Genomic DNA, 24240 nt, shown 5'->3' on the forward strand with positions numbered 1-24240 from the left:
CAACATCACCACTGGTTTCAGGTAGTTTACAATTCCATCTATTTATGGTGTCAGGTAGACATGAAAAAACAAACAAAGCCCCCTTAATTCCAAACTGTAAGGGCTCTACACAAACACCTTTACTTCAAAGGTCTAAAACACAAACTGGTTCTCGCAAAAAGAATTTAAGCGCTCTTACAAACATCACACACAGATAGCATCTTACTGTACACAGACTGACTCACAAGAGCCCAGAAGCCACAGTTATTCCCAGTGCAATAAAACAGGCAGACTAACTAATAGAACCACCCACATACCAAACATACTTTTATCACATACCACTTTCAGAAACGAGCACACACGTGCACAAACACTTTCTCTTTCGCTCCCTCTTTCTCAGCCCACTCATCGCTCGTTAGCTGCTACATAAGGGTGGTTGTTTTTCCTGTGACACAGTCTGGCAGCAACTCGCAGTATCTGCTGCGAACGCATCACCAAAAATACTTCACTTAACAGACTCCTCTGATTACAGTTTGACTTTCTCGCTGTCTCCTCCTTTCCCTCCTGTCTTTAATCAGCATGTAAACAAGCACAAGGTCATTTTCTTTCTTAAATAAAATGGGGGAGATAAGAGGAGCGAGGCGCAGTTAATCCTTTGGACACGCTGATGGAGGAGTTTGTCCGGGTGATGCTCGAGTGTTAATTATGCAAGAATATTTCCTCTCATGGTGTCTCTCTCATGATGACTCGTCAATTTATCTCTTTCTTAATGTTCTCTCTTCCTCCTCATCTATGAACACCCCACCACCACCACTCTCCGTGCCTCCTACATTTGCCTCCTAAAAATGTCAGATGGTCCCATCCCATATTTTTCATAAGTCCGAGATGCCTCGTGGTACTGTGTGGGCGTGTGTCCGATCATTTTTAAATTAACACAACGTTTATAAACGTGTGATTAACTGCCGTTTTTGATGACTCACTATACCAGATTGACTTTTTTTTCTCTAATTTGCTTTAATGTCTTTCGCACTTAAGGTGGAAAGTAGGGAATGAAAGGAAATAGAGAGGAATTTTGTATGAAACTGAGAACAAGAAAAATAGTTGATTCATCAGTGAGTGCATCTCATCTGTGCCAACTCAGTGTGGTGTCAACACCTGTCTTCGTTGAGACATCCTGTCGTCTGAAACTAGACTGAAAAATCTTTTGAAAGCACTAAACTTTCTCATATGAGTCATGCCTTGATCTTTATATTTGGAATAAGATCCAGGTTAATTCACTTAATAGATTTTTTAAGACTATCAGGACAAAATGAAATCTAATACTAATTTTCAGTTTTTCCTAGTAAATTGCTATAGCTAAACAGCCTAGGATTGAAGCAACAGAAACTGTCAAGTCTAATTGCTTGAGACAATGTCATTGTCCACCATGCGGCTTCACAACGAGACAGCAATCCAGTCTGAGTAAAAGTCTAAAAGCATCATTTTTGGAGCAATGACAGCCACCAGGCCTCATTTCTATTCTTTTTGTCAGCCTTCTCTTCCCCAGTGAAGCAGTAACGGTAACAATGCTGTCCCCACATTTACCAGTTCTGCCTCATTACAGCTAAAGAAGTGGACAAATTAGCACAGGAGAGCTTGCATGGCGGAGTCTGACTCCACCTGTCAACAAGGGAAAGATGGTGAGCGTGTTGAAATGGAAACGGGAGGTGTGAAGAAACTGCTCAGCCTTCAACACATTTGAAAAGAAAAGCCACCCATTAAGGCAGACTCTGATCCTTCCAGAATCATTACCTGAGGTTTGTGGATCCAGATTAAAAAAAAAACAGTCATATTTTTGTTAGTAAAGGCTTTTTAATACGGGATTTATTTGGTTCATTATCTCTCCACTCAGTTTTTTTTTTATCTGTTTTTAATTCTTATGTACATCAAAGTGTAACTATTTACTGTAGTGTTTTTTCTGATTATTTTTAAAACTTTCATTTCATACATAAAATTATATTACTTGGGTCTTAGCTTGTATTACAATATGTGTATAAGATCAAGATCACAAATAAGCCTGATTGTTGCTGGCCTCTGGATTCCAAAGCACTGTCACCCCACAGTCTTTAAAAAGCACTATCTCTCCTGCTCATCTGTCCAATGCCAAGGGCCTGCCATCTTTATGGGCTGGTTACAGGTGCTCTTGCAATCAGCTGTGTTAGTGGCCTGTCCACATTCCACATTGTCCATCTGCTTGCCTGCCAGGATTAAAATTCCACACTCTCAAAGGTTGAAAATCCCATCAGACGGAACTAAATTAATTTTTGTACAATATTCAGGGCCACCAGCCAAATAATATGAGACAACGCTGAATGCATCCCTCGATTGCGATTCCATTCACTCCCTAATCGGTAGGATGGCCGAGTGTGGTACAGCAGCGTAGTAAATGCTTTCATGCCAGGGGGATAAGAAAAAACAATGGCCCTTTTTAATTTCTTTACTAAAGCGGGCAGCAGAAAGAAAATGATATAGACGTAATTGATGATGAGGAGAGCAGGGGGAGCCTAAGAGGAGGTCTCACATCCAGTGCCCCGGCCTTTTTTATTCTTTCTACCTTTTTCTTCACAATGACAATCGCTCTAAGCTCTGAGGTTTGAGGTTTGACAAATCTGCAACAGAAGACAAATTGATCAGCAACAGAACACAATTTATCTCTTTAGGAGAATGGGTAAAGGTGCTGTGTGGCCTGAGAAATTAGTTTAAATTGCAGCATGTCTCTCGAGGAGAAGACCTGCTGGAGAGTGGCTCTGTGTGTCTGCCGATAAGATGCTGTAATTCTGCAACATAGAAACATGGTTCTCCCCTGGGATCGTCTTCATAGAACCATCACAAAGGAAGCCAACCATTAATACATTTTGGATTGATGGGAACTAGGTAGGACACTTATGGTTTATTTGTATGCATGTAACCTTTCTCATCAGAATAATGTCACACTTCAGTGAACTAAAGTTGTGTGTGAATGTCTTTGGGAAATTCATACAGATTAAACATACTTTTTTTGTTTTGTTTTGTTTTTCCTTTTGGCTAGGTTCACATCCTCTTCTTGTATTAGCCATATGAGATTTAAGTGATTTAAGTGAGTGAAAATATGTGGTAAAAATGTTGGTTTCTTATTCTCACTGCGCTCTGAGGCACAAACATTGGCCACGTCTGTGATGATGGCAAGCAGTGTCAAGAACACAAATGCACTGATCCATGGCCCCATGGTGTGTGCTTAGTGATATATAATACCAATAATGCACCACATCACCCCCCTCCCACATGATACATACAAAGTCAATTTTGTGCCTTTTCAAGCAGTGATGGGAAAAAAAATGTTTTAAGTCACTCGTGTCAAGGCTGATACCTTCAAACTTACCCTTTCAAATTTGAAGAGAAGATAAAAATTTTGATTTTTAATCTCTTATGTTTTTCACTGGTGTGAATAAACTTTTGCATAAAATGCATGAATGGCTGGGGTGCCACCCTCCTCATGGATGATGTGAAAAAGGAGGCACTGGGAGAGAAGTTATGCAGATATGGTCAGGCTAGAGAAGATTTTGGACAGAAGTTAGAAAGATCGATAGAGTAAATTGATTAAGAGACAAAGATAGACTGAATGTTCTTTTTTGATAGAAATTTTTAATTGGCTTTTGGGCTACTGTAGCACCCAATTAGCATCCTTGTTACATGCAAACACTAACAGCTAATTGGCTTGTGAGGAGTAAGCAGCATGGCCCTGAAAGTAGAGACCAGAATTCATTTGAGGCTGTGCGGCTCCAACAGTGCCATGTTGGAAGGCTATTTGGCAAATAGTTGAGAATAATATTTTGCTGCTGCAATTGCAAATATTATTTATACTTTCTTACAGTATTTACTACCAGATGGTGTAACAAATAAGAAGATAGAATAACAGCAAATAAGTTCATGGGCTATTAAAGGGAAGCTTTTGGTCATCAGGATTATTTCTATGATCAACAGCTTACCTTTGTACACAAATTGTTTGTATGTAAAAAGGAGATGTTAACGCTTTGTGCATAAGCTACGATTTAGCCCATGGTTCAGGTGTAGATGTCCCCTAAATTTATCATATCCCAAGAGAGATCATTCACAGGCAGACCAAACCTGTCAGTACACACAAGTATTCTACCCTACGGTGGAGAATATTCTGAATGCTCACCAATACACAACACTAACCAAGGGCAGGAGGCTGAATCTCTGATTACATTTACTGTATAAACTGCAACAGCAGGACTGATGCAAAGGACACCAAGACCTCATTGTGCTCTTTACATGCAATTGATCAAACCATGTAAACAAAGCTTGCCTCAGCCACAACAGACAGACATGGATTCCCTGGTGGCAACTCGAGTGTGATGCACACAATACAAGGCTCAGTAGATAAAGGAATTTGAATCAAGGAAAACATAAGAACCATGTCCTGTTAAAGCCACAGAATATTATCTCTCCCTCTTCTAGTTCTCCCTTATTAAACCTATAGTTACCAGTCTTTGTAAAATGCACAGGGAACATTGATATAAAAATATCTGTGTAGGACAAATGAGACAAATACACTTTGTAGCAAAGAAAGCAACAACACACTCCGCAAGTTAAACGTTTAATTTTACAACATACAAAATACAACGAACAAATTGGGAATTAATTACTCCAACTTAGTCAACTAATATTTTGCATGTTTGTCACAAAATGCACCAACTAAATAATGAATTTCATTATCAATAGCTACCATACCACCCTGACAATTGCAACCAGTCTAAATTACATAATGTGTGACTACAGTGCTGTTTATGAACCAACAATGTGGTGTTCCTTCAATTAACAATGGGACTTTTGAGTTTTCTGTTGTCAGTTGTATATAAAATTGGATGTAGCCACTATGACATCACCCATTACTTGTGAACTGAGGTTTTTTTAAAAGCCTCGAGCTTATCATTGCGCAGTCAATATTGGAGCCAGAAGTGACATACAAGTAATAGAGCCAACTTGGAAACTCAGGACAACATGCAGCATATCTATTAGGTAGCAGGAACAGCAATCACTTGGCTAAATATAGAAAAACAGCCTTTGCTATAAGGGCTTTAAAAATCTTATTGTTAGGTTTCTGCTGTCCAGGTTTAATGTGCCTTTTCTCATGAAGACTGAACAGCTTGTGGCCCTGACCTTACAGGACCATTTGAGGAACACTGGCACCCATGCAACTTGAATGTAACCTGCATTGCTATTTGTAGCCAGTGAGCTCATGTGAGCTTGGAGGTGCTTATCATCTCATGATCAGAGGCGGCTGTTTTCTTCTCAATGATATCTGTAGGAGTCCAAGGTAGTCATGTTCACAAAGATCTGACTTTATCAAAGAAAGACAGTCGGTCACCAGTACAACAGATCCTAAAATCCACATCCAGACTCTGTGTTTACCCTCCTAATTATTGTTGGAATGTTTTCAAGTCTGTGTCAAATGCAGATAAGACATTTTGCTCTGTAGTTTAATTGATGTTTCAAACACAGAGGCTAGACTATAACTGTGTACATTCTATGTAGCTTCCCCATATCCTGATATGCCAGAAATGTGACTTCAACTCACAGTAACGCAGACCAAAACAAGTATGAAAGGTTTATTTAGTACGTTGTGTGTCTACGGCATATTGCTTTACTGTAATCAAACACCTGAAACAGATATATAAACAGTAAAAGTCTGCAGTTGTAGGCTTGGTCATGATGTTAACACAATAACCAGAAATCTGCCTTTGTAGCTATAGGCTGTTGACTTGTTTTCATGGTACAGCCTGTTGCCATATAGACTCAGTCAGTTCAGTGGGTGTACACATCCTCTCCCCCAAAGTCTTTCCTCTTTTTTTTGTGTTGCAGTAATTGCACTAAAAGTTTCTTAGATTCTTATGTACTCAGTAAAAGCAAAGTTGCATCAAATAACCTCTGTTTTAAGCTGTGATTGTTGAAGAAATCCACCACACCGTTATAGACACCATGCTGCAAAGAAGTGTGGGGGTCAAACTGCAAGCCCAAGCAGATGCACTGTCACACAGGTAGAAATTATCACATAGCAATGGGAAACTTGAATATTCTTCTCCACTGGCTCTGCTTTGATCTAACATGAAACATAAGTTAAGCTTAAGGGAGGTAACCAAGCAAGGACGTCATGCTGGTAATGTGTGTTAAACAGTTAGCTGTACTCAGAAATGACTTACACATAGAAAAAAATATGACTTTAATGACAGTCAGTTATAACTAAGCCTGCAGAGCTAAACACATACAGCAAGACTGTGCCGGTGCTATTGCAAATATAATAAAGAAAAGTATTTCAGGCTGTGTTTGTGTTATTTTTGCAGCATTTTTTCTTAATGCCACATGTCTTATTGGAACAAAATGCGCATTTGGTTGCCTGACAATCACACAGCCACAACCGGACTGCACAATCATGTCTGCAACACTGTGAGGAGAAGCCACTGAAAGCATTATACAACTAAGCATCTCAAACCATTAGGCCATGACAGTGACAATGAGGCTTGTCCAGAAGTGTCACCTCTCCCAGTGTTTGTCTGTCTCTGTCTCTCTTACCCTCTCCTTGTTTTCTCTTTTTCCCTGTCTCTGTCCGTGTGTGTGCATGTGCATGTGCATGTGTGTCACACACACACTGTCATACACATACACACAGTGAAAAAGACAGAACATCTTTATTAGTCTTCTGTATGCAGGCTGTGCTCTGCCTGAGATTGCAGGACTGACCCCTCACTGTGAGCTGTACAGGGGAAATGTTTACTCAAACCCCAGAGAACATGTCATTAACCTCTTTCTAGATAGAAGACAAACAAGAATATCCCTCCATGAGGGCAATAAAGACAGGAACACCAATCCAGGACCATCATGGCAATCATCTCATTATGAAGCTGCAGGAGGCAGTGAGAAGCCAGGGAGCCCAGTCTCCCAGGGACACTTTCGCTGCAGTGTACCAGTATGCCTAACATTCAGTGAAGTGTCTATGATATGCAGAGAAGTGCAAACAATTGATTAACCTAACAGTCAGGGACAATATGAAGCCCGATAAATGCATCAACCACCTCTGCTCCCCTTTACATACTAGTCCATATGCATAATTTCTTCCTCTTCTCCTGTGTCTCCTTCTGTCTCTCTACCGCTCCCTTCCTCCCTGGAGATTCGAAAGGATATCCTCAGGCTCTGATTAAAGTTTCAACTTGGGAGGTTGTCTTGGTGGTAAAAGGAAAAGAAGGGCAGAGGGGCCCAGAGAGGAGCATGGGCACTAGAGAAGTTTCTCCTTTCTAGGGACCTGCGGGCGTAATTCAATCACACCTCGATAATTCCCCCCGATGTTAGAGACGAATCCCCCCTCCCATGCATCAAGTACGGATAGACAGCACAAGCTTATGCTCATCCCAGACTGAGGGCTTCCTTCTGGGTAGGCTTAAGAGCGCACTACTGGGTACATTTTACCTGTGTCATTTGAAAAGACCATTATTTTAATTGAAAAAGTTACCAACCCGCCAAAGGCAAATGTTGGAGGGAGACAGGCAGGAAAAAAAATACACAGAAAAGAACTAAAACAAAAACACCAGATGGGGATATACATGATAAAAATTATTGTTTATACTTACTGTTTGATTATATGTGATAATGGGAACGGGATTCCTCAAGGCAATTAGTGTCTGCGGCAGCCATATTGTGAGAGGACATGAGAAGGACAGCACGGGCTGTTATGAAGGAGCGCTTATCAAATATCTCCAGCGGGGTGATTAGTGTAATAAGACACTGCAAGGTGAGATAGGCCACACTCCTTTGTATGTCTGTGGGTGTATGATTCTGTGTGTGTGTGTGTGTGTGGGTGTGTGTGTGAACAAGAGAATATGTGTGTTATAATAAGCGAGAAACAGAGGCTGAGAGGGAGTTTGAGAAAAAAATTGTGACTCTGTCTATTTGTTTCAATATATGTATGCTTGTGCTTGATTGTGTGTCACAATATATAAGAGTGCCTAAGAGCCTCCAAATGTTGGTGAGTGTGAAATAATCCTATGATCATGTAGGTGCCTGCCCCAGACTGGCAGCCCCAAAAGCTTTAGCCGGTGACAGAGTGCAGAATGGGGACACTTACCCCTGGCAGAGTCTTCTGTTCATGGAGGGCGCTCTGGGCCTTCAGTGCTGACTCTCTGGCACAGTAAGTTAGAAAGGCACATCCTACAGTATCAAGGAAACAGGAAAGAGACGATAAAAGTTTTGTTAGATTTCAGAAATTAGTGAATTTAACTTATATTGGGCTTTTTATGATATTTGCAGTAAAAGTAATACTTGCAGTGAGTACAAAAAGTCTAAAGTCAAATTAACATAATAATAAAAGGATTTCAACGTTTAGTCCTGATGTAAACTCATTAACACAAACGCGAGTCTCATTACAAAGCCTTAACTTATATTGATTGAAACAAAGGTCCAATGTTAAATGGATGGTTCTATCATATGACTACAAGTTGCACTGAAAATATGTGAAGCCCCTGGCACACCTCTAATTCAATGTTTGTTCAAAGATAAAATATCAGTAAATATCTGTACAGTGACTAAAAAGCTGTATTCCAAACGAAGCTAGAGATTTAAGATTTTATTGAGGTAATTCTGCTCCATGCATGGCCGAAATATAGGGCTCACTGGAGTTTTACAAGCCATTGGAATTCATATAGCCCATCAATTGGGATGTGGCTCTCTAAAGTTAATAGCTTCATACCCTCAGAGAAAATAACATGCTGCTTGAGAAATAATATTAAAATTGAACTTTTTTCTTTAATGAATGACAACCCTTTCAAATTAGATCTAAATACCTCATGCATATCTTTGCTCTGTGAGAATAAAAAATGTTGCTGCATTGCTTATATCAATCTAATGTTGTATGGTAGAGCAAGCAAAACAAAGCCAAGTGTGCATAAGGGTTTCATTCAAATGGAAAGGTGATCAAAATGTCTAGCTACTCCCAAGTGGGAAATATATTTCCCCCATTAGTTAAAGAAATTGTGCCTACTTCTTTCTGATCAATGATCACTATCATAGCTACTGAACTGCAAATCACTGCACATGGTGATGAGCAGAAACTGTACCCTCACACATCTCTGGAGGTTTGTCTTTGAGTTGGAAAATTCATGAAAGTGAATGTAAATACCTTGTGTATAGTAAATACGGCTCTGACAAAAACGTGACAGCTTTCATTAAAGGTTGAGTTGTTGCTCTGTTACGTGCTTGGCAGCGCTGACAATGGGTGACCCTGTTCAGAAGAGGTTTCGCTCTGTGCAGCATAATTTCCCATTACTACATGTCACACCTACTGCCAAGGATTCCCATGGGAGAATACATACACACACACACACACCCACAGACACACACAAACACACACTTACACATACTGATGATACCCAGAATGCCTAGCAAACCATCATCCCCCAAAAGCAAGCAACTCACTCTGGCACCTGGCCAAAAGAGCTCCCTTTTCACGACAACCTTCACCCACCTCCGCAACTAGTCAGTTACTCAAGAGGAATAATCACCTAAATGACACTGATGAAAGAGCAAGCCACTCAAGCAGAGCAGGAAAGTTTGGGAGCCTGGGGAATCACACTTCATCCTTTGTGACATTACAAAACTGTGGAGCATGAGCCTGAGGCCTCATGGGGGACATGTCTTAGCAAAGACTCGTGGGAGCTGTAGGCTAAAGATGACTCTGTGTCATAGCCCTAAGATAATTGTTGAGGTTTGTTTTCAGTGGTATTTGCAGTATATCACGTGTAAGTTTGACACATATGTCAGCAATGTTTTATCAGAATATACTAATTCATTGAAAACTGTTTCTACCTCATATCAGTTAAAAAATTCATGCAGTCGAATAAAAATCTATGTGACCAATTGGCTTTTTGTCAAATAAGTTTTTTATTGTCTTAGGTCCTCTAATCTTAACATGAAATGCAAAAATTTAATATTACTTCATATTATTAGAGGTTTTTTTCCTCCTCACTTAGAAATGTGCTTACTGAGATAAGTGCTTTTATAAAAGTTTTGTATATAATTTGTACCAATTTCTGTGGGACTTCTGTTGTTACTATTTGGCGCTTTGAGCTACTTTGCAGTTCAGCGGGAAATATTGCAATTTACTCCACTAAAACGTTTATTAAATATTGAAAATATTGATTTTTATAGACTATGTATATAAAATGTTATATTAATGAAGATAAATGTCTATATTAATAAAACATGAAACTGCCAGGCTACAAGAATAAATGGCTGACAATTACATATATATTAAATGTAAATGAACCATTAATAATGAGTATAATTCACAGGCCATTCTTCATGGGTAATATTTTGATGGTTTAACTAAAATCTATCACTAATGCTTTTGTTCCTTTTACGTGAATAACATTTTAACTGTTGTATGTTTTATTGCAAACAAGAATTTTTACCTAAATGATTTGAGCATGACTTCCACCACAGTTCAGTCTCTCTCAAATAATAATTAAAGCTAGTGGAACTACAAATAAAACAATATGCCCCCAGTGCCCACTGACCTCTTGATCTATTGTTTTAAGAATGGTACCATTTGATATTTAAATCACATCTTGACCTGTATTTCATGTTTATCTTTTTGTGTCCGGGCCAGCTGAATTGCTGCATCTGCTTCATAACAGCAGTGCAATATCTCCAGGACTTAGGAATGGTTCATATTTATCAGAGCTGGCTCAGGGGACATCTGAAGCCCAAAGGAATCACTCACTTAGAGAGCCAGATGTGAAACAGATGAGAATTCAGCTTGAAGAACATGAGGAGAGAAACAATGACACTGTTTGAGAGAAGGTAATGGGGATGTAGCAGCTGGTAGCGAGTAAGCTGTCAGTTTAAAACTTTAAGTTAACTAACTGGCACGGACAAATATATATTATACTTGTAAATTATCATCATTATTGCACCCCTCCATGTCACATGCACTTGAACCAATGGACTTTTCAAAATATGGAAGTTTTATTGGCCTTTGCTCATTGGAATATTACCACACACACACTGGATTACAGAATTACAGAACTCGAACAGTATCATCATGTGATAAATTTATTTGATTATAAATGGGTGGAAAAAATGTGCATTGCTTCAATTCACATTTGTGTTTAAGATCTTGTAATGTTCAGCAAATACCATCAATAATGTTTAAGTCATTCGTTGCTAAATTCAAATTCTCGATATATTGACCAAAGATTGGGGAAATAAGTTCCCTACATTGATTAGGAAAAAGAAGAAGATGAGCTCATGGACACGATTTTAAAATTAAGGGTAAGCTCTTGATGTGGTTCAACTGGCAGTCTTGTGACTTTCTGTGATGAGCAGGTTAAGTGGGGTGAAAATAATACTTTGGTAATCAAATACAATTTACCACACTATAATTTCAGTGAGGGACAAAAGTTCAACCAATTGTATGTAAGGCAAATGGAAAAGTAAACCCTGCGAACTGGTTCAAAGAGAAAGCATTAGATGTGAAATTGGCGTTTGCATTTGCAAGACACGTTTTGGGTAATTATGTTAAGAACTTCTCCCCCCCTTTTGCTTTTTCTAACACTTTGTTTTAGAATGGAAATTAGTATGTGCTCACAACTGCATTCAGGCATTAAGAATAAATTGTGCTTTTTTAAAGGCTTCAGGTACTTGTAATTGAAATGACTCCAGAGCAAATTTGTATAAAATTTCAATTCATTAGCAGTGAATTTACGAATCATGAGCAATTTGCTCTCCTTCAGTTTCCTCAAACATGCCTGATTCAAGATGCTCACCAAAGTGGGAAAATAATGCAGATTAATTAAAAAACAACAACATAGGCATAAAAGAATGAAAAGAAAAATTGTAAAACAACTGAGACAAATAGGAGGATTCATCCACCGCTTCCTGTGTCTGAGTTAGAGCATCTTTCCATCTCTCACTTGTTCCATCTCTCACTTGTTCCATCCGTCTACTTTGGAACTGGTCTGTTCACTGCAGCCGTTAGCTGTCGGGTTCACACATAGCCCCTTTTCTAATGATCAAAGAGGTCATCTGTAGACTTAAGCTACACCTGTCACTCAGTTTATACAAAGTGTCAATCACTGTCCGGCACTTCCTCAACAACAATCCTGCTGTAGATTAGATCCAATACAAGCATGGCTCCATGACTCAGTGGCCATCATTTAAAGTCAAAAGAAGTGAATTTCGTGGGAAGCCACAAATCTATTTCAGAATTGAACGGATACTCCCATGGATTAGTTTTGATATTACTTTTCTACTGTGGTTTACTTTTGACATTTCAGGGCTGAAAAGACTTTTTTTTCTTTTTTTCTTAAATGTCAATTTGGGAAGCTATTTATAGGCAATTAGACTGCATGGCCCTACCAAGGAGAGGAGAATGGATGAGGATATTTAGCAACTCTTTGTATCCCTTCTTCCTGGCTGTGTGGCGCAGCTCAGAGTCCCTGCTCTCAGCATCAGAGACGGATTGATAGATAACGCTACTCAAGCAAAAGATTTGCCCCCCACTAACATTCAGCATGTGTGAACAATGCATGCGCTCTGGCACTGACACTAAGTATTATGATAATCTAGTGCTCAGCAAAATGATGGATGTTAAGCAGCACGACCTGGCTGCACCACACACTGATGAGCTCTGTGCATGCCAATAGTGTCAAGTCATCCCACGCACTTTATATATAAGGCTCCATGAAGACATGCAAACCATCAAATCGACATTACAGGCAACAGTGTGTAACAACTGTAAGGCAGTATAGGATTATTTGTTAAAAAAAGAAAAATGTAAAAAAAAAGTTCAGATATACGTATTCACTTAAATGTGCAGGACAATAGGAAATATACAATTCCCCAGATACCTCAAGAAGTCCCCAGAGATACTCTAAATGCCTAGAGCAAGAATTTTCAAAGCACCGAACATTTTTTCAAATTGCTGCAATAAATTCCACATGAATTAGTTATGAGCAAACATGACATATTTTGATCTACCTTTAAATCCATAATTATGGTGCGATTCCATGTCACAGGACTTGGGCTGTGAAAAAAGTTAGTGCTGCAAATGATCTATTAGGTACGGTTTACTAACTGATGCCAACAGCAATATACATAATTTCTCTGAAACAAATCAAAGCTCTCTAACCCACAAATAAGCCCAAAAAGGGATTTCAGAGTAGATAATGAACTATATTTACAGCAAAGAACGCAATCTTTCTGAACGTTTTTTTTTGTTTGTTTTTTTTTAGGGATCATGGAGACAAGCTGATTCTTCCCAACTCCTCTGTTGGCCTGCTGTGAAATGTGTGTTGTGAGAAAAAAAAATAAAGTGGATTGAATTTGTGATCATATGCCTCAGACATAATAGCTTGCCACTATCCATCAGCGAATCATGCACTTTTGTGAACAAAACAGCATGCACTAAAGAGCTATTCCTCTACGTCTTTTTAGAGACAGAGGAAAAGACTCAGTGTCTGTTTTACTGCAGCTTTGACAATAGTAACTACTTTGTCAAATCATCCAGAGATATGTCAGGTTGAAATAAAACTCCCCAATACAGAGTGTATTGTAAAAGATCATTTGGGAGATTTCTGGGAGGAGGTGATCCTGAGACTGACATGTGATTCTTACATCTATCAGCAACCCAAACATAAGTCATCTAAGGGAGGTTAAAAGGTGCAGGTTTCGACAAAAGCCAGGAGAATCCACCTAGATTTAGTTGAATAATGACTTCAGTTACGAGAAGCCGATATATCAGTTAATTCAAGCCAGAAACTGTAAAATCTGCTAGACAAATTTTATTTTTTATTTTTCTTCCAGTTAATGTTTTGAACCATAAGATATGTTACTGTGATTGTTAGATGAGCTGCCAGCAAAATGAAAATATTTGTCTGTCGTGTTCTCTGCTGGGTAATGTAGAGTTCTGTTTTGGAATTATTCTGCTGAAAAACAGCCGCCTGTTGTAGCTATAAACCACACAGAGAGAGCGCTGAGAGTTCAGCAACAGAGTAAATTTGTCTGTAAAACCAAAACAAAAAGCTGAAAGATGCCAGAGAGAGCCAGAGAACTTAGGGGAATTGCTGATTCAGGTGAACATTTTCTGTTGACCCATTTAAAAAAAGAGTAGTCATGTGACCCACAATCAAGATGACAATTATTGTAGTTATATTAAACTATGTATTTAACAGGAATCCCACTATCCTGAAGCATTTAGGTGTCTTTGATTGCTAAAATATCTACATTCTGAATAAACTCAGTAGGGCCCTGGGGAAGCTATAATGTTAGCTGTTAAGCCATAATCCTAATGGGAATTGTAAGAAGTTATGCCCTCTATCCAAAATTAAGCTAATCCACAACCACGCAGCTATCATGGCTGAATGTCTTAAACCTGCAAGTATTTGTTTGCTGGTACAAATGGCTCAAACTGTGGACACTAAAAAAAGATACAGGGACAATGTAAAGTTTCTACAGTGCTTAGGTTTTAGATCACAATTTAGTTTAGCATGTAGAATTGAGGGGGTTCTTTGTTAGATTGACAGCATCCAATTTAGGTGCATAAAAATTTCCTTTTTTTACAGTTCTAAAATACTTTAAAAGATTTATTTTTTTGTTTGTTTGTTTTGGAGTTTCGTTTGAAAGTTAAGAAGGCACTTGTTTATGATTTCACAGCATGTAATTGATTTTACGTCAGTTCCCTACAAAAGCTTTTCATAGTTTCAGAATAAAAATCCAGGCTGTAATTTTTCTCCTTGAGTGACACATCCACTTACGTTCTCTACCTAGTTCTCTTTTGTTAATGACTCTAATCCCATTTTCTTACTCGTGTACTTTCTTCCTTCAGCCTACATATAGCAAACATGAACGCAGTAGGAGACATGTACATGCTTTGGATGAGTGGCCAATAAGAAAAACTCATCCATATAATGCATTTGTGAAATCTTATTAAAAGTGCACGCCTATGCTCCCAAAGTGACTTTGAATGTCATACAGGATGAAGTGAGCATAGCGCATACATCAGAGTGGCCTTGGTGGAGGATGATTTCAGTGAGCATGCGGTACAGTGTGGCTTCGGAACAGGATTATCCCTCCCGTGGCAACCATCCTCCAGAGTGTTGACATTCAGGGATAGTCGAGGACAGGCGTAAACAACAAGAACATCAGAAATATTGTTTTAATCGATCATCCAAGAGGAACACCAGAAAGAGGAGGAGCAGCTTTAACACCAACGGCTGATGCCTGGAGGAACAGGTGGTGCACAAATATCTTAAGGGGTGCACTTATAAGACAGCTATGCTGAGCCTACACTCAGTTTTCCCACAAGAGCGCGTTACTCTTCAGCAAATCAATAAGATCATGAACTGTAGCCACTGACTTAAATATTATACATAAATTGCCTGTCTTGGGATTTTTATTCTTATTTTGTACCGAGGGTGAGCTTATTGGGAAATCATTTCCACTGGTGCATATCTGGGTGGGGAAAGTGCATGATTGTTATTTGGTTTGTATGTGTATATGTGTGAGAGTAACTAAAGTTGCATAATTTTTTTCAACAAAAATAATAGTTTATAGTTAAACAATCAGCTATAAACTGTAGTCTTCTTATGTTAGCACAGATAATATAAATCTAACAAACAACAAAACTAACATAATAATAATGACGTTATTTCTCTTTAATTATTAGGCTTTTTTTAAAGTGATTCAAGACTTTTTGTCTTAAATTAGTCTTAAATAGATAAATATATAGATAAATGCACATTTGAATAAAGTCTTTCAATTACAATCACATGATAGTTCTCCAAGAATTCTCTGTTCTGTTCGAATCAGACTAAAACTTGCAATTTTGGACTTTTGTCAGAATTTATTTCCGCTGAACTAAAACAAGCTTTCAAGCTTTTTCTGAAATTGAAGCTCTAATTGCTCAGTGGCATTGTTTTATAATAGACTATCATTAGTATTGATCGATCCCTGGTCATCCGTGGCTTGTCTCTCTAATTACTAAGTGAATACAGAGCCTGGTCGTTTTGGACAGTAAGTAGAGTTGGGGAGCGGAGTGTGAGCAGAACAAGCGAGAAGAGGACGCATGCTGGATCTCAGCCTCTACTATTATCCTGCTTTGTACTTCCTGACTGCAACCCGCCCACGGAGCACCATTACAATACAGCTGCCATGTAAATACTCTTATCCACAGAAAAAGACGCCCGAAAGTATAGACAGCATTCCAACCCACTGAAAGGTCAAAGCAGAATGCAGGCACCACCTTAATCACCGATGCTGATTGTCTGATAATGGCTTGCATTTTCCGCTTCCCGGAAAGCGTTTATTTCAAGCTGACAATATGCATAAAATGCTCTCTGTGATGGATGATGGATGATTTTATCATTATCATTGTTATTACTGAAGTTTTGAAGAAATTGATTCAGTTGAAAAACAACACAGCATCCCGCGCGTTTGCCTATACCCTGTCCCGCCCCCTTAACTGGCCTTAACAGGGATACTTAGCACATGACAGTCAATGTAAACACACAAAGGCGTTTTCAGCGTAGTATTCACGTGGATTGGCCGGACGCGGTACCAATTAACCCTGAACTTGCGAGCCTTTCGCCTCCACGTGTTCTCCCTCTCGCTTCCTATGTACACATATATGTTTGTATGTGAGTCTGCGCGTGAAGAGTCCTCGGGGCTCCCACTCTGTCCCAAACATCTGCAAATTAACACTCTTTCCCTGCCCTGTGCCCTACAACTGAGCTAGACCTCCTTTTGCATTTCTTCCCTCGTTATCTCTTTCTTAATAGCTACAGTATCTCAAAAGTAAAGAGAGCAACACAACCAACCTTTATGCATTCCCGTAAACCTGTCTTTCAGTACAGTGAGTTCGTATATCTTTCCGAATTCCTCAAACAGGGGTTTCAGGTCTTTTTCCTCCAGGTTTCTGGGAATCTGCCCGATGAAAAGCTTGATGGCGTCGTGGTCCTTCATTGGAATGGTGTTCTGGCCGATGGTAAGCCCGTTCATCCTGCCGGCGCTGTTCGTGGTGCTGAATCCATTCTCCTGCTGCACTCCGTTTGCAGTGATTGTAGCCATCTTTCCTCAATGGGCCGGCGGGCTGCACTCTCTCTCTCTCTTTCTCTCTCTCACCCTCTCCCCCTTCTCCCTCTCTCTCTGTAGTCAACTGCACAGTGCACACTCTCCCCCCCTCCCTTATATCTTCCTGTCTCCCTACTCCTCCTCCAGTTCCCCTCCCTCCCTAATGCTCTACCTTTACAGCCTATAAGCTGCCTTGTTTAGAATCAGCCCTATTTATTTTATCTTATGCTTTATATGTTTTCATTTTTAGGTGTCCACCCCCCACCCTCCCCAACACCACTACCCCTAACCCCCACCAAGCTGTCCTCTGACGTCGGCTCGTACTTTGTGAACAAGCCACACCCACTCCATAATTTGCATAATGAGACTGGCCCAGCCTAATAGAAGAGTGGGATGGCTGAGGGCAGAGTAAGCAAACAGTTGTGTAGAATGGAAATCGTTTTTTAAATTATGATATATTATGTGTGCTTCTTTTGCACCCTTTGTTTGGTGATTTGGTTTTGTTTTAACATTACTAAATTGCATGTTGGTTTGATTAAGATTTGTAAATCTATTGACACATTGACTTGCTTATCATAATTAAATTTTTGTATGAAGAATTCACCCTTTATATGCTCATTTCTGTTTTGAATTAATTAAGCCTTTTGTTTACAGCACAATGAAGGCACATGTTGAAATGTTGGATGTTGAAACAGGGTGTGACAACATGTACTTTTTATCCTCTGACGGACGTAATTGCATTGCGTAATTGTACATACAGTACATAAGAAAGTCTCAATCCAAAGTTTAAAAGAAAGGGGGAGTGGGGTAGCAGCTCTACAATAAGGGCTAAAGACCATGTAATGGCAGGTTAATCTCATTAACTATGTGAGAGAGTGGGACACATGTGAAATGACAACCACTGCTCTGCAACAGAGCTCAAGTACGTTGTTAAGTATATGAAGAGAGCCCTAATATAAAACAGAAGACAATATCTCAAATGCTTTAAAACACAAGCATTTGTTATGATTTCAAGTAGATTTGCATTTAAAAATATTCAAGAATTATTTGTGATTTAAGATATAGTAAGCTAAATTAGCCTATCAGAATTAAGAATCAGCAATAAGAGTACAACAAATGCTGACCCGAATTTGAAATTAAATAAACAAAAAAAAAAACAACAAAAACAACACAAAAAAAATCCTACAACATCCAACAAGTGCATGGTTAGCTGATGGAGAATGATCACAAAAGGCCAGAGATTTTCTCAAGACAGTGTGTTATTTCAGTGTCTTTTCTCAAATAAGAATATCGGACTATTCCTGAAAAAAGGAAGAAGAAAAAATTGACATGCATACACAAAGCAAGACAATGTGGATGGATGAGCATTTAAAAATCCTCAAACATCACGTCTTCCGTGTTGTGTGTCCCTGTCCATGGTTCTGAACCAAATCTGCCTTTCACAGACCATAAAACAGGTTGTTGGAGCTACAACTTTAACAGTTCATGTTTGCACTTCATATTATCCCTGTTTTCTATTTATCTTCTGTGCACATTTCTTTCTCTCACACATAATGATGCATTCAATGGCACTCTTCAGAGTAGTTTTATTATTGATGCAGGTGAGTATGTCCAGTGGTTATGTTTCTTAACTCGTGCAGTGTATTCTCTGCACAGAAAAGGTCTAATTAATGCAGACGGGAATGTAACATCAATACACAGCAAGTTCAGCTCATACTCCTTGATATGACTGGCATTTTTATGGATCATATCAAGTATCAATAATTGATTGTGTATAGCAAGTGTGTTGTAGAAAATGTGAGCAAGGGCTGCATGCTTGTGTCTGCAGTAATTAGATTCACCCTATTTAAGTGTCTGAGAGTGAGACAAGGTGTCTGTCACACCTCAAGAGGTGTTGCTTTCTACCTGAGCTTGACCTCTGATCCTCTGGGGGAGTTTGGCAAGTGGAGAAAAAAAATGTCTTCTGGGATCAGTGTGAGTGTATGTCTACTAAAGTGCATTCACCAGACATGCTAAACCTCTGTTAAGTTAAACTTAATTGGGCATCAAAAAGATGTAATTAAATAGTAATTATTAGTTTGTTACATTGCCTCTGCTAATTAGTACAATAAAGCAGGCTCACGATGGAATGTCACAATCATCTATCTATCTACCTGACAATCTTTCCAAAATATTTTTGCAGTGAGCTACTAAGTGTTTATATATGAAACATTCTTCTCTGGTGTGAATTGACAACTGAGTGGCATCCCTGAAGAAAAAAAAAGACAAAAAACAAGAAAAAGAAAAAATATATATATATCACACTACAGAATAAGAAGAGCTTACATCTGTGAAAGACTCACCCCAGTGGAGTTGTCAAAATGTACCCAAAGAACTTAGTTGGTCACCAGGTAGTTGAGAAATCAGCTTTGATGGATTATGTGTTGTTTGCTTTGTGGGCTTTCGTATGTGTGTACACCCCTGATGTTTGTCAGAGTGGGTGGTCTTTAGGGAAAGTTATGTTTTGAGAGTAATACTAACATCTGGTACTGCATTGTCTTTGTTCTGATTATTTATTTATTTCCTATTTAATCATATATTTGTAGATTGCCTAAATCGTGTGTTGTTTTGATTTTGTTTTTTTTTTCTGAATGGGGATTGAAAATACAACATGCCTCCCTTGTCAATACCATCAGGGCCATTATTTCCCAGAAAGACATAGCTAATTTGGCTTCAGTGCCACTTACTGGCATTGTGATTTTTTTCCCTTGTTTTTTCATTCCTCTGTGGCATAGTTTTCCTGCACAGCTGTGAAGACTTGTAAACTGCTTGGCAGGAAGAAACACAGGTACTGCATGATCTCTTCAATCATACCCACATGTATAAGTATCTTCTTTGTTCAAACATGCGCAGGTGTATCAGGAAGGTTGACAGGGCTCCTCCTCTCGTCTGTGCTACAAACGTGGATGGTTGCACAGGGTACTTCTGATTACTCTTCTTTAACCAAAAAAAGCGTAGTTGTCAGAATGGTTCCATCCTTGTTTGTGAAGTGGGGATGAACTTGCGAAGAGGGGTTAACTTTATTTACCCTGGGGTTTCACATAATGCAACTGCTATTTCCCAGACCTGAGTGTGTGTCTTTTCTGTTTTTATTACTCAAATTATTCACGGTGCTGTCAAGGTGACTTGTAGGAATGTCACAGACACACCACTTGAAACCACTACAAAAAAATATAGTTCCTTGAAGAAGCCAATCAGTGACATAAGGCATGCATTTTGCTTAACAGTTTAGTGTCATGCACAATTCCTTTATACCATGTGTTCATTATACCATTAAACTGGATATATGGACTGGGCTAGGTTGAAAGTAGTCATGCATGAACATTTTCTTTCACTGTCTGTTTTGTAGAATAAGTCTAAAAGGAGAGCAGCCATTGATATTCATGGAACAGCCAGTGTAAGGTGTGACAGTATTTTTTGTGAATTTCTGAGAGTATATGGTAATACCAGAGCAGCCTCAAACCTTAACTGCAGTCTCTGCCTGAGGGAGGGATGCGCAATTCCCCCCACACCCACTCTGCAAGATAAAGAACTCAGAAGCCATAATATTCTCTCAAGACACAATTCCTTGTCAATTCATTTGCTTCTGTGCTATAAGGAAGACACATGAGTAATTGCTGAACTATTTTTCTGTTAAATTCAGTTTAGTTAATTACTATTTTGAAGAGGTGTATTACATGTCTATTTTCCCTTTATGGGTTGTATTTCATGCATGCTGCTGTTAAGGTGCTGTTGAAGGATAAGCAGGCAACATAGTGCATGTTTAACTTCACAAGTGACGCAAAATGCTGAATAAATGAGAGAACAACAAATAAGAGGTCAGTGAGACAACAGTGAGTCATCTGCTTTCTGAAAACTAATGAATCCCACAATCCGCTGTGCAGGCCTCCCCTGAGTACAGTCGATTGGGTTTTACGTACAGCATGGAAATGCAACATTTTGATTTTTGTTGAGATTTCAGTGAGGATCAGTTTACTGTAGAAGTATTATGTGTGGGCTGTGGATATCCTTCAACAAACATATGCAGAACTTTGAGAAGTTATTTTGAGTAGTGGTTTCAAGTTGTGGAGTGTTAAGTGTTGCCTATTTTCCAGACTTTGATGGAAAGCTGCATTGTCATTGTACAGCTCAGTGGTGTTGAGTTGACCCTCATCATGCAGCCAAAAGAGCTCTAAGCAGTCAGGGTTTGTTTGGGCAACTGGTCTGCAAAAATGTTTAGGTATATGGAAAGAGTCAAAGGAAAGAGTTAAAAGTTTCCCAGCAGCGAACAGAACTGTAACAAGATGAGCAGTGTTACTTTACCTGTTGGTTGTTTTAATGTTATAGCAGTTGGATGCATACAGCATGTGTGTATTTTTTCATAATGATGTTCAGGGGAACAAACATGCACATTCCCCCTTTCACTCACTTCACTTCCCTCAGGATGTTGATACAGAATTTTCCTGTCAACCTATATTCTTCCAAAGAGGATTAAAGAGTACCTATGGCTCATCAACCACATAACTTGCAGCACAATTTAAAATATTTTTACACATATAAAGTTAGTGCTCTTGTTTTTATAGGTACTGGTATTTAAACTTTACATTAAAGTTGTTTTTGTCAGTTTATCTCTAAAATAGCCATTGATTTGAGGGAAGTTGCTATAGATTGAAGGGTTCTTCTATCATTTTAATGTTTCCTTTTAATGTAAAATGTATTAAAGCTGTTTTCAAAGCCACTCAGCACTCATACTGTTTTCATTACCTACAGTAAGTTGACCTAGGTATATTATTGTGCAAATATGAAAAAGATTACCACAATACACTGATACAAAGACGAGCTTGTGTACACTGAAATGAGCACATGCCTTAGAATAGTTGTACAACCATTCCATCCCAGTTAAGTAATGTAATTGTGTCATGCAAAAAAGGGAGTATGCTCTCACAGAATAATGTTTTTCCGTATTAATGAAAAAGAAGCTGACTGGAGAGTGGAGGTGATGTGGTTAGGATATGATGGAATCAGTTGGGGATGAGACTGAGGATGCAGACAGCATCTCAGCCAGCAGTCTTCAGGGTGCCTCTGAGGATCCTTGGGAGAGCAGACTTTGAAAAGAGTTAAGAGAAGGCCAAAGGGAGAGAGAAGAACTTAAAAAAGATCAGAAGCCAGCTCCGCTTAGAACATGCAAACTCAATTTCCAAAACTTGTTTTGGAAATCTTAACAAATGCAATAAAAACTTGAGTTTGTTTTGGCTATTTTTTAACCTTTTATCAAAACAGCACAATCTCAATTAAACTATGCTAAGTGTGCTCACTGACAACTTACTTTGTTTGTACTTCAAAAAATGTCCCAATTTATCTTTTAATAGTCTTATTTTCAGGTAATTTGTTATGTTTTCAGCTCATGTTTTTTCCCCTGTCACGTTAGGTTCATTCATGTCACCTGTTTTCCGTTTCCCAGCTGCACATCATCACCAATCACTTCCCCACAGCATTTAGTTTCCAGGTTCAGTCACAGTCTTTGCAGAATCCTCACTTTTCTTTCTACGCTCACGCTGAAAGTTAAGTCTGGTTATGCCTCATAGTCTTGTTTTTTCACAGTGCCCTAGTCGTGTTTTTTTCATTGTCTTGTTTGTTATTCATCATAGTCTTGTTTTGCCATAGTTAAGTGTTTTTGATATCGGGCCCTGCCATGCCCTCTGTTCTTACCTTACCTTTGTTATTGGAATAAACCTTTTTCGATTTTTGAGAAATTCTGCATCTGGGTCCTTCCTGCACCACAGTCCTGACAAAAAATAAAAAACAGATAAACAAAATTGATTCCAGCAACACTTATGTGTGTCCATTTCAGCTCCTTGACAGTCCATAATTTGTTATAGTCTGATTCTTCTCCTTTTAATGCAGCATACATTTTCAAAGGGACACAGCAGGCAGGCAGGCATTCCCCTTGTTTATGAAGTCACACTATTAGAAGTTATACAGAACTAGGTCTGACATTGTCCTGTTGAAATATGTAACAACTTACTGTACCTCCTGGGAAAAGATGCCACCTTGATGGTCTATTTGTCTCTCCAAAATTGTCTCTATATCAATGGTACCTTCACATATAGGCAATGGTTTTGGTTTTTCTACAAAAATGCACCCGAAATGTGGACTCATCTGACCTCTGTGTGTCCACTATCATTCAGTCCATCTGAGATGAGCTCATGTCCAGATAACTTGGCAGCCTTTCTATGCAAAATGGATATTATGATTCCTCTTTGGGTAATATCTGGTTACATTTCTGGATGTAGCAGCACACCGTGTAAGTGTAGATGGTTTTTCAAGATATTCTCAACTCTTTGTGATCATGGTGGACTGATGGTTTGTCATGTAGTGCAGCCTGAGTACTCGAAGATGCAAATCTAACAGCTTCTGGTTTCTGCTCTTGGTTTTTTACAGAGAGATTTCTTTAGACTCCCTTAATCTTGCACAATATTATGCAATGAGGATGTTGAAAGAGCAAAGCTCTTTGCAATCTAACACTAGTTTCTCTGAACAAGTTTGGCACACAGTGGTGAACTGCAACCCATCCTTGCTTGAAAAGACTAAATCATTGGTGGATTTATTATCCTTTCATAGCTAATCTTGACACCCTCAACTGTCACCATTTATTCAGCTGATTGTAGTCATCCAGTCATTCAAAAACTTTTAAAATGTGCTTTTTTTAAATTAAAAAGAAATGATTCAAGTTTATAAATTCCCCAGTTTTTCTGGACATGGAGTAGAGTCTATCTATAGTATATGCTTATTAGTACCGTTACACACGCTTAGGTATGACACACTTATTAATTCTTTCAGTTTTAGTTTCTTAGTTGTTTCAAGTTGTTGTCCCCATATACTTATGTACTGCACAGACATTAATACATATACTCATGATCATTTCCATTTTGTTACTCTTGATTTAACTTTCAAGTTAACCTGCTAGTTATAGAAAGCACCAATCTCCATACAAAGTTACTAATGACGTCTTTTGTGATCAACCCCCTAGAAAAAATGGGACAGAGATTATGAAAAGAATTCTGAAAAGTCATCTATGAGAACAAATGC

At 38.8% G+C, this 24240-nt stretch overlaps 2 protein-coding genes across 5 annotated transcripts in view; both read right to left on the minus strand.

The window, feature by feature from the left end:
* Window positions 1-17207, minus strand: part of celf6 (CUGBP Elav-like family member 6) — a 141052-nt gene extending 123845 nt beyond the window's left edge. For all 4 annotated transcript variants that reach the window (XM_072380222.1, XM_072380221.1, XM_072380219.1 and 1 more), the window contains exons 1-2: window positions 16881-17207; window positions 8135-8217 (exon numbers count right to left, since the gene is read on the minus strand). In XM_072380222.1, the coding sequence (XP_072236323.1) occupies window positions 8135-8217; window positions 16881-17130 (333 nt within the window). In that variant the 5' untranslated portion in view covers window positions 17131-17207. The remainder of the gene's footprint in view (window positions 1-8134; window positions 8218-16880) is intronic.
* LOC140301651 (trans-1,2-dihydrobenzene-1,2-diol dehydrogenase-like) overlaps window positions 1-24240 on the minus strand; it is a 208614-nt gene that overhangs the window by 107893 nt on the left and 76481 nt on the right. The gene's annotated exons all lie outside the window — the stretch shown is intronic.

This window comes from Leuresthes tenuis, unplaced genomic scaffold, assembly GCF_036924035.1.
Source record: "Leuresthes tenuis unplaced genomic scaffold, fLeuTen1.0.hap1 SCAF_2, whole genome shotgun sequence".
NCBI lineage: Eukaryota > Metazoa > Chordata > Actinopteri > Atheriniformes > Atherinopsidae > Leuresthes > Leuresthes tenuis.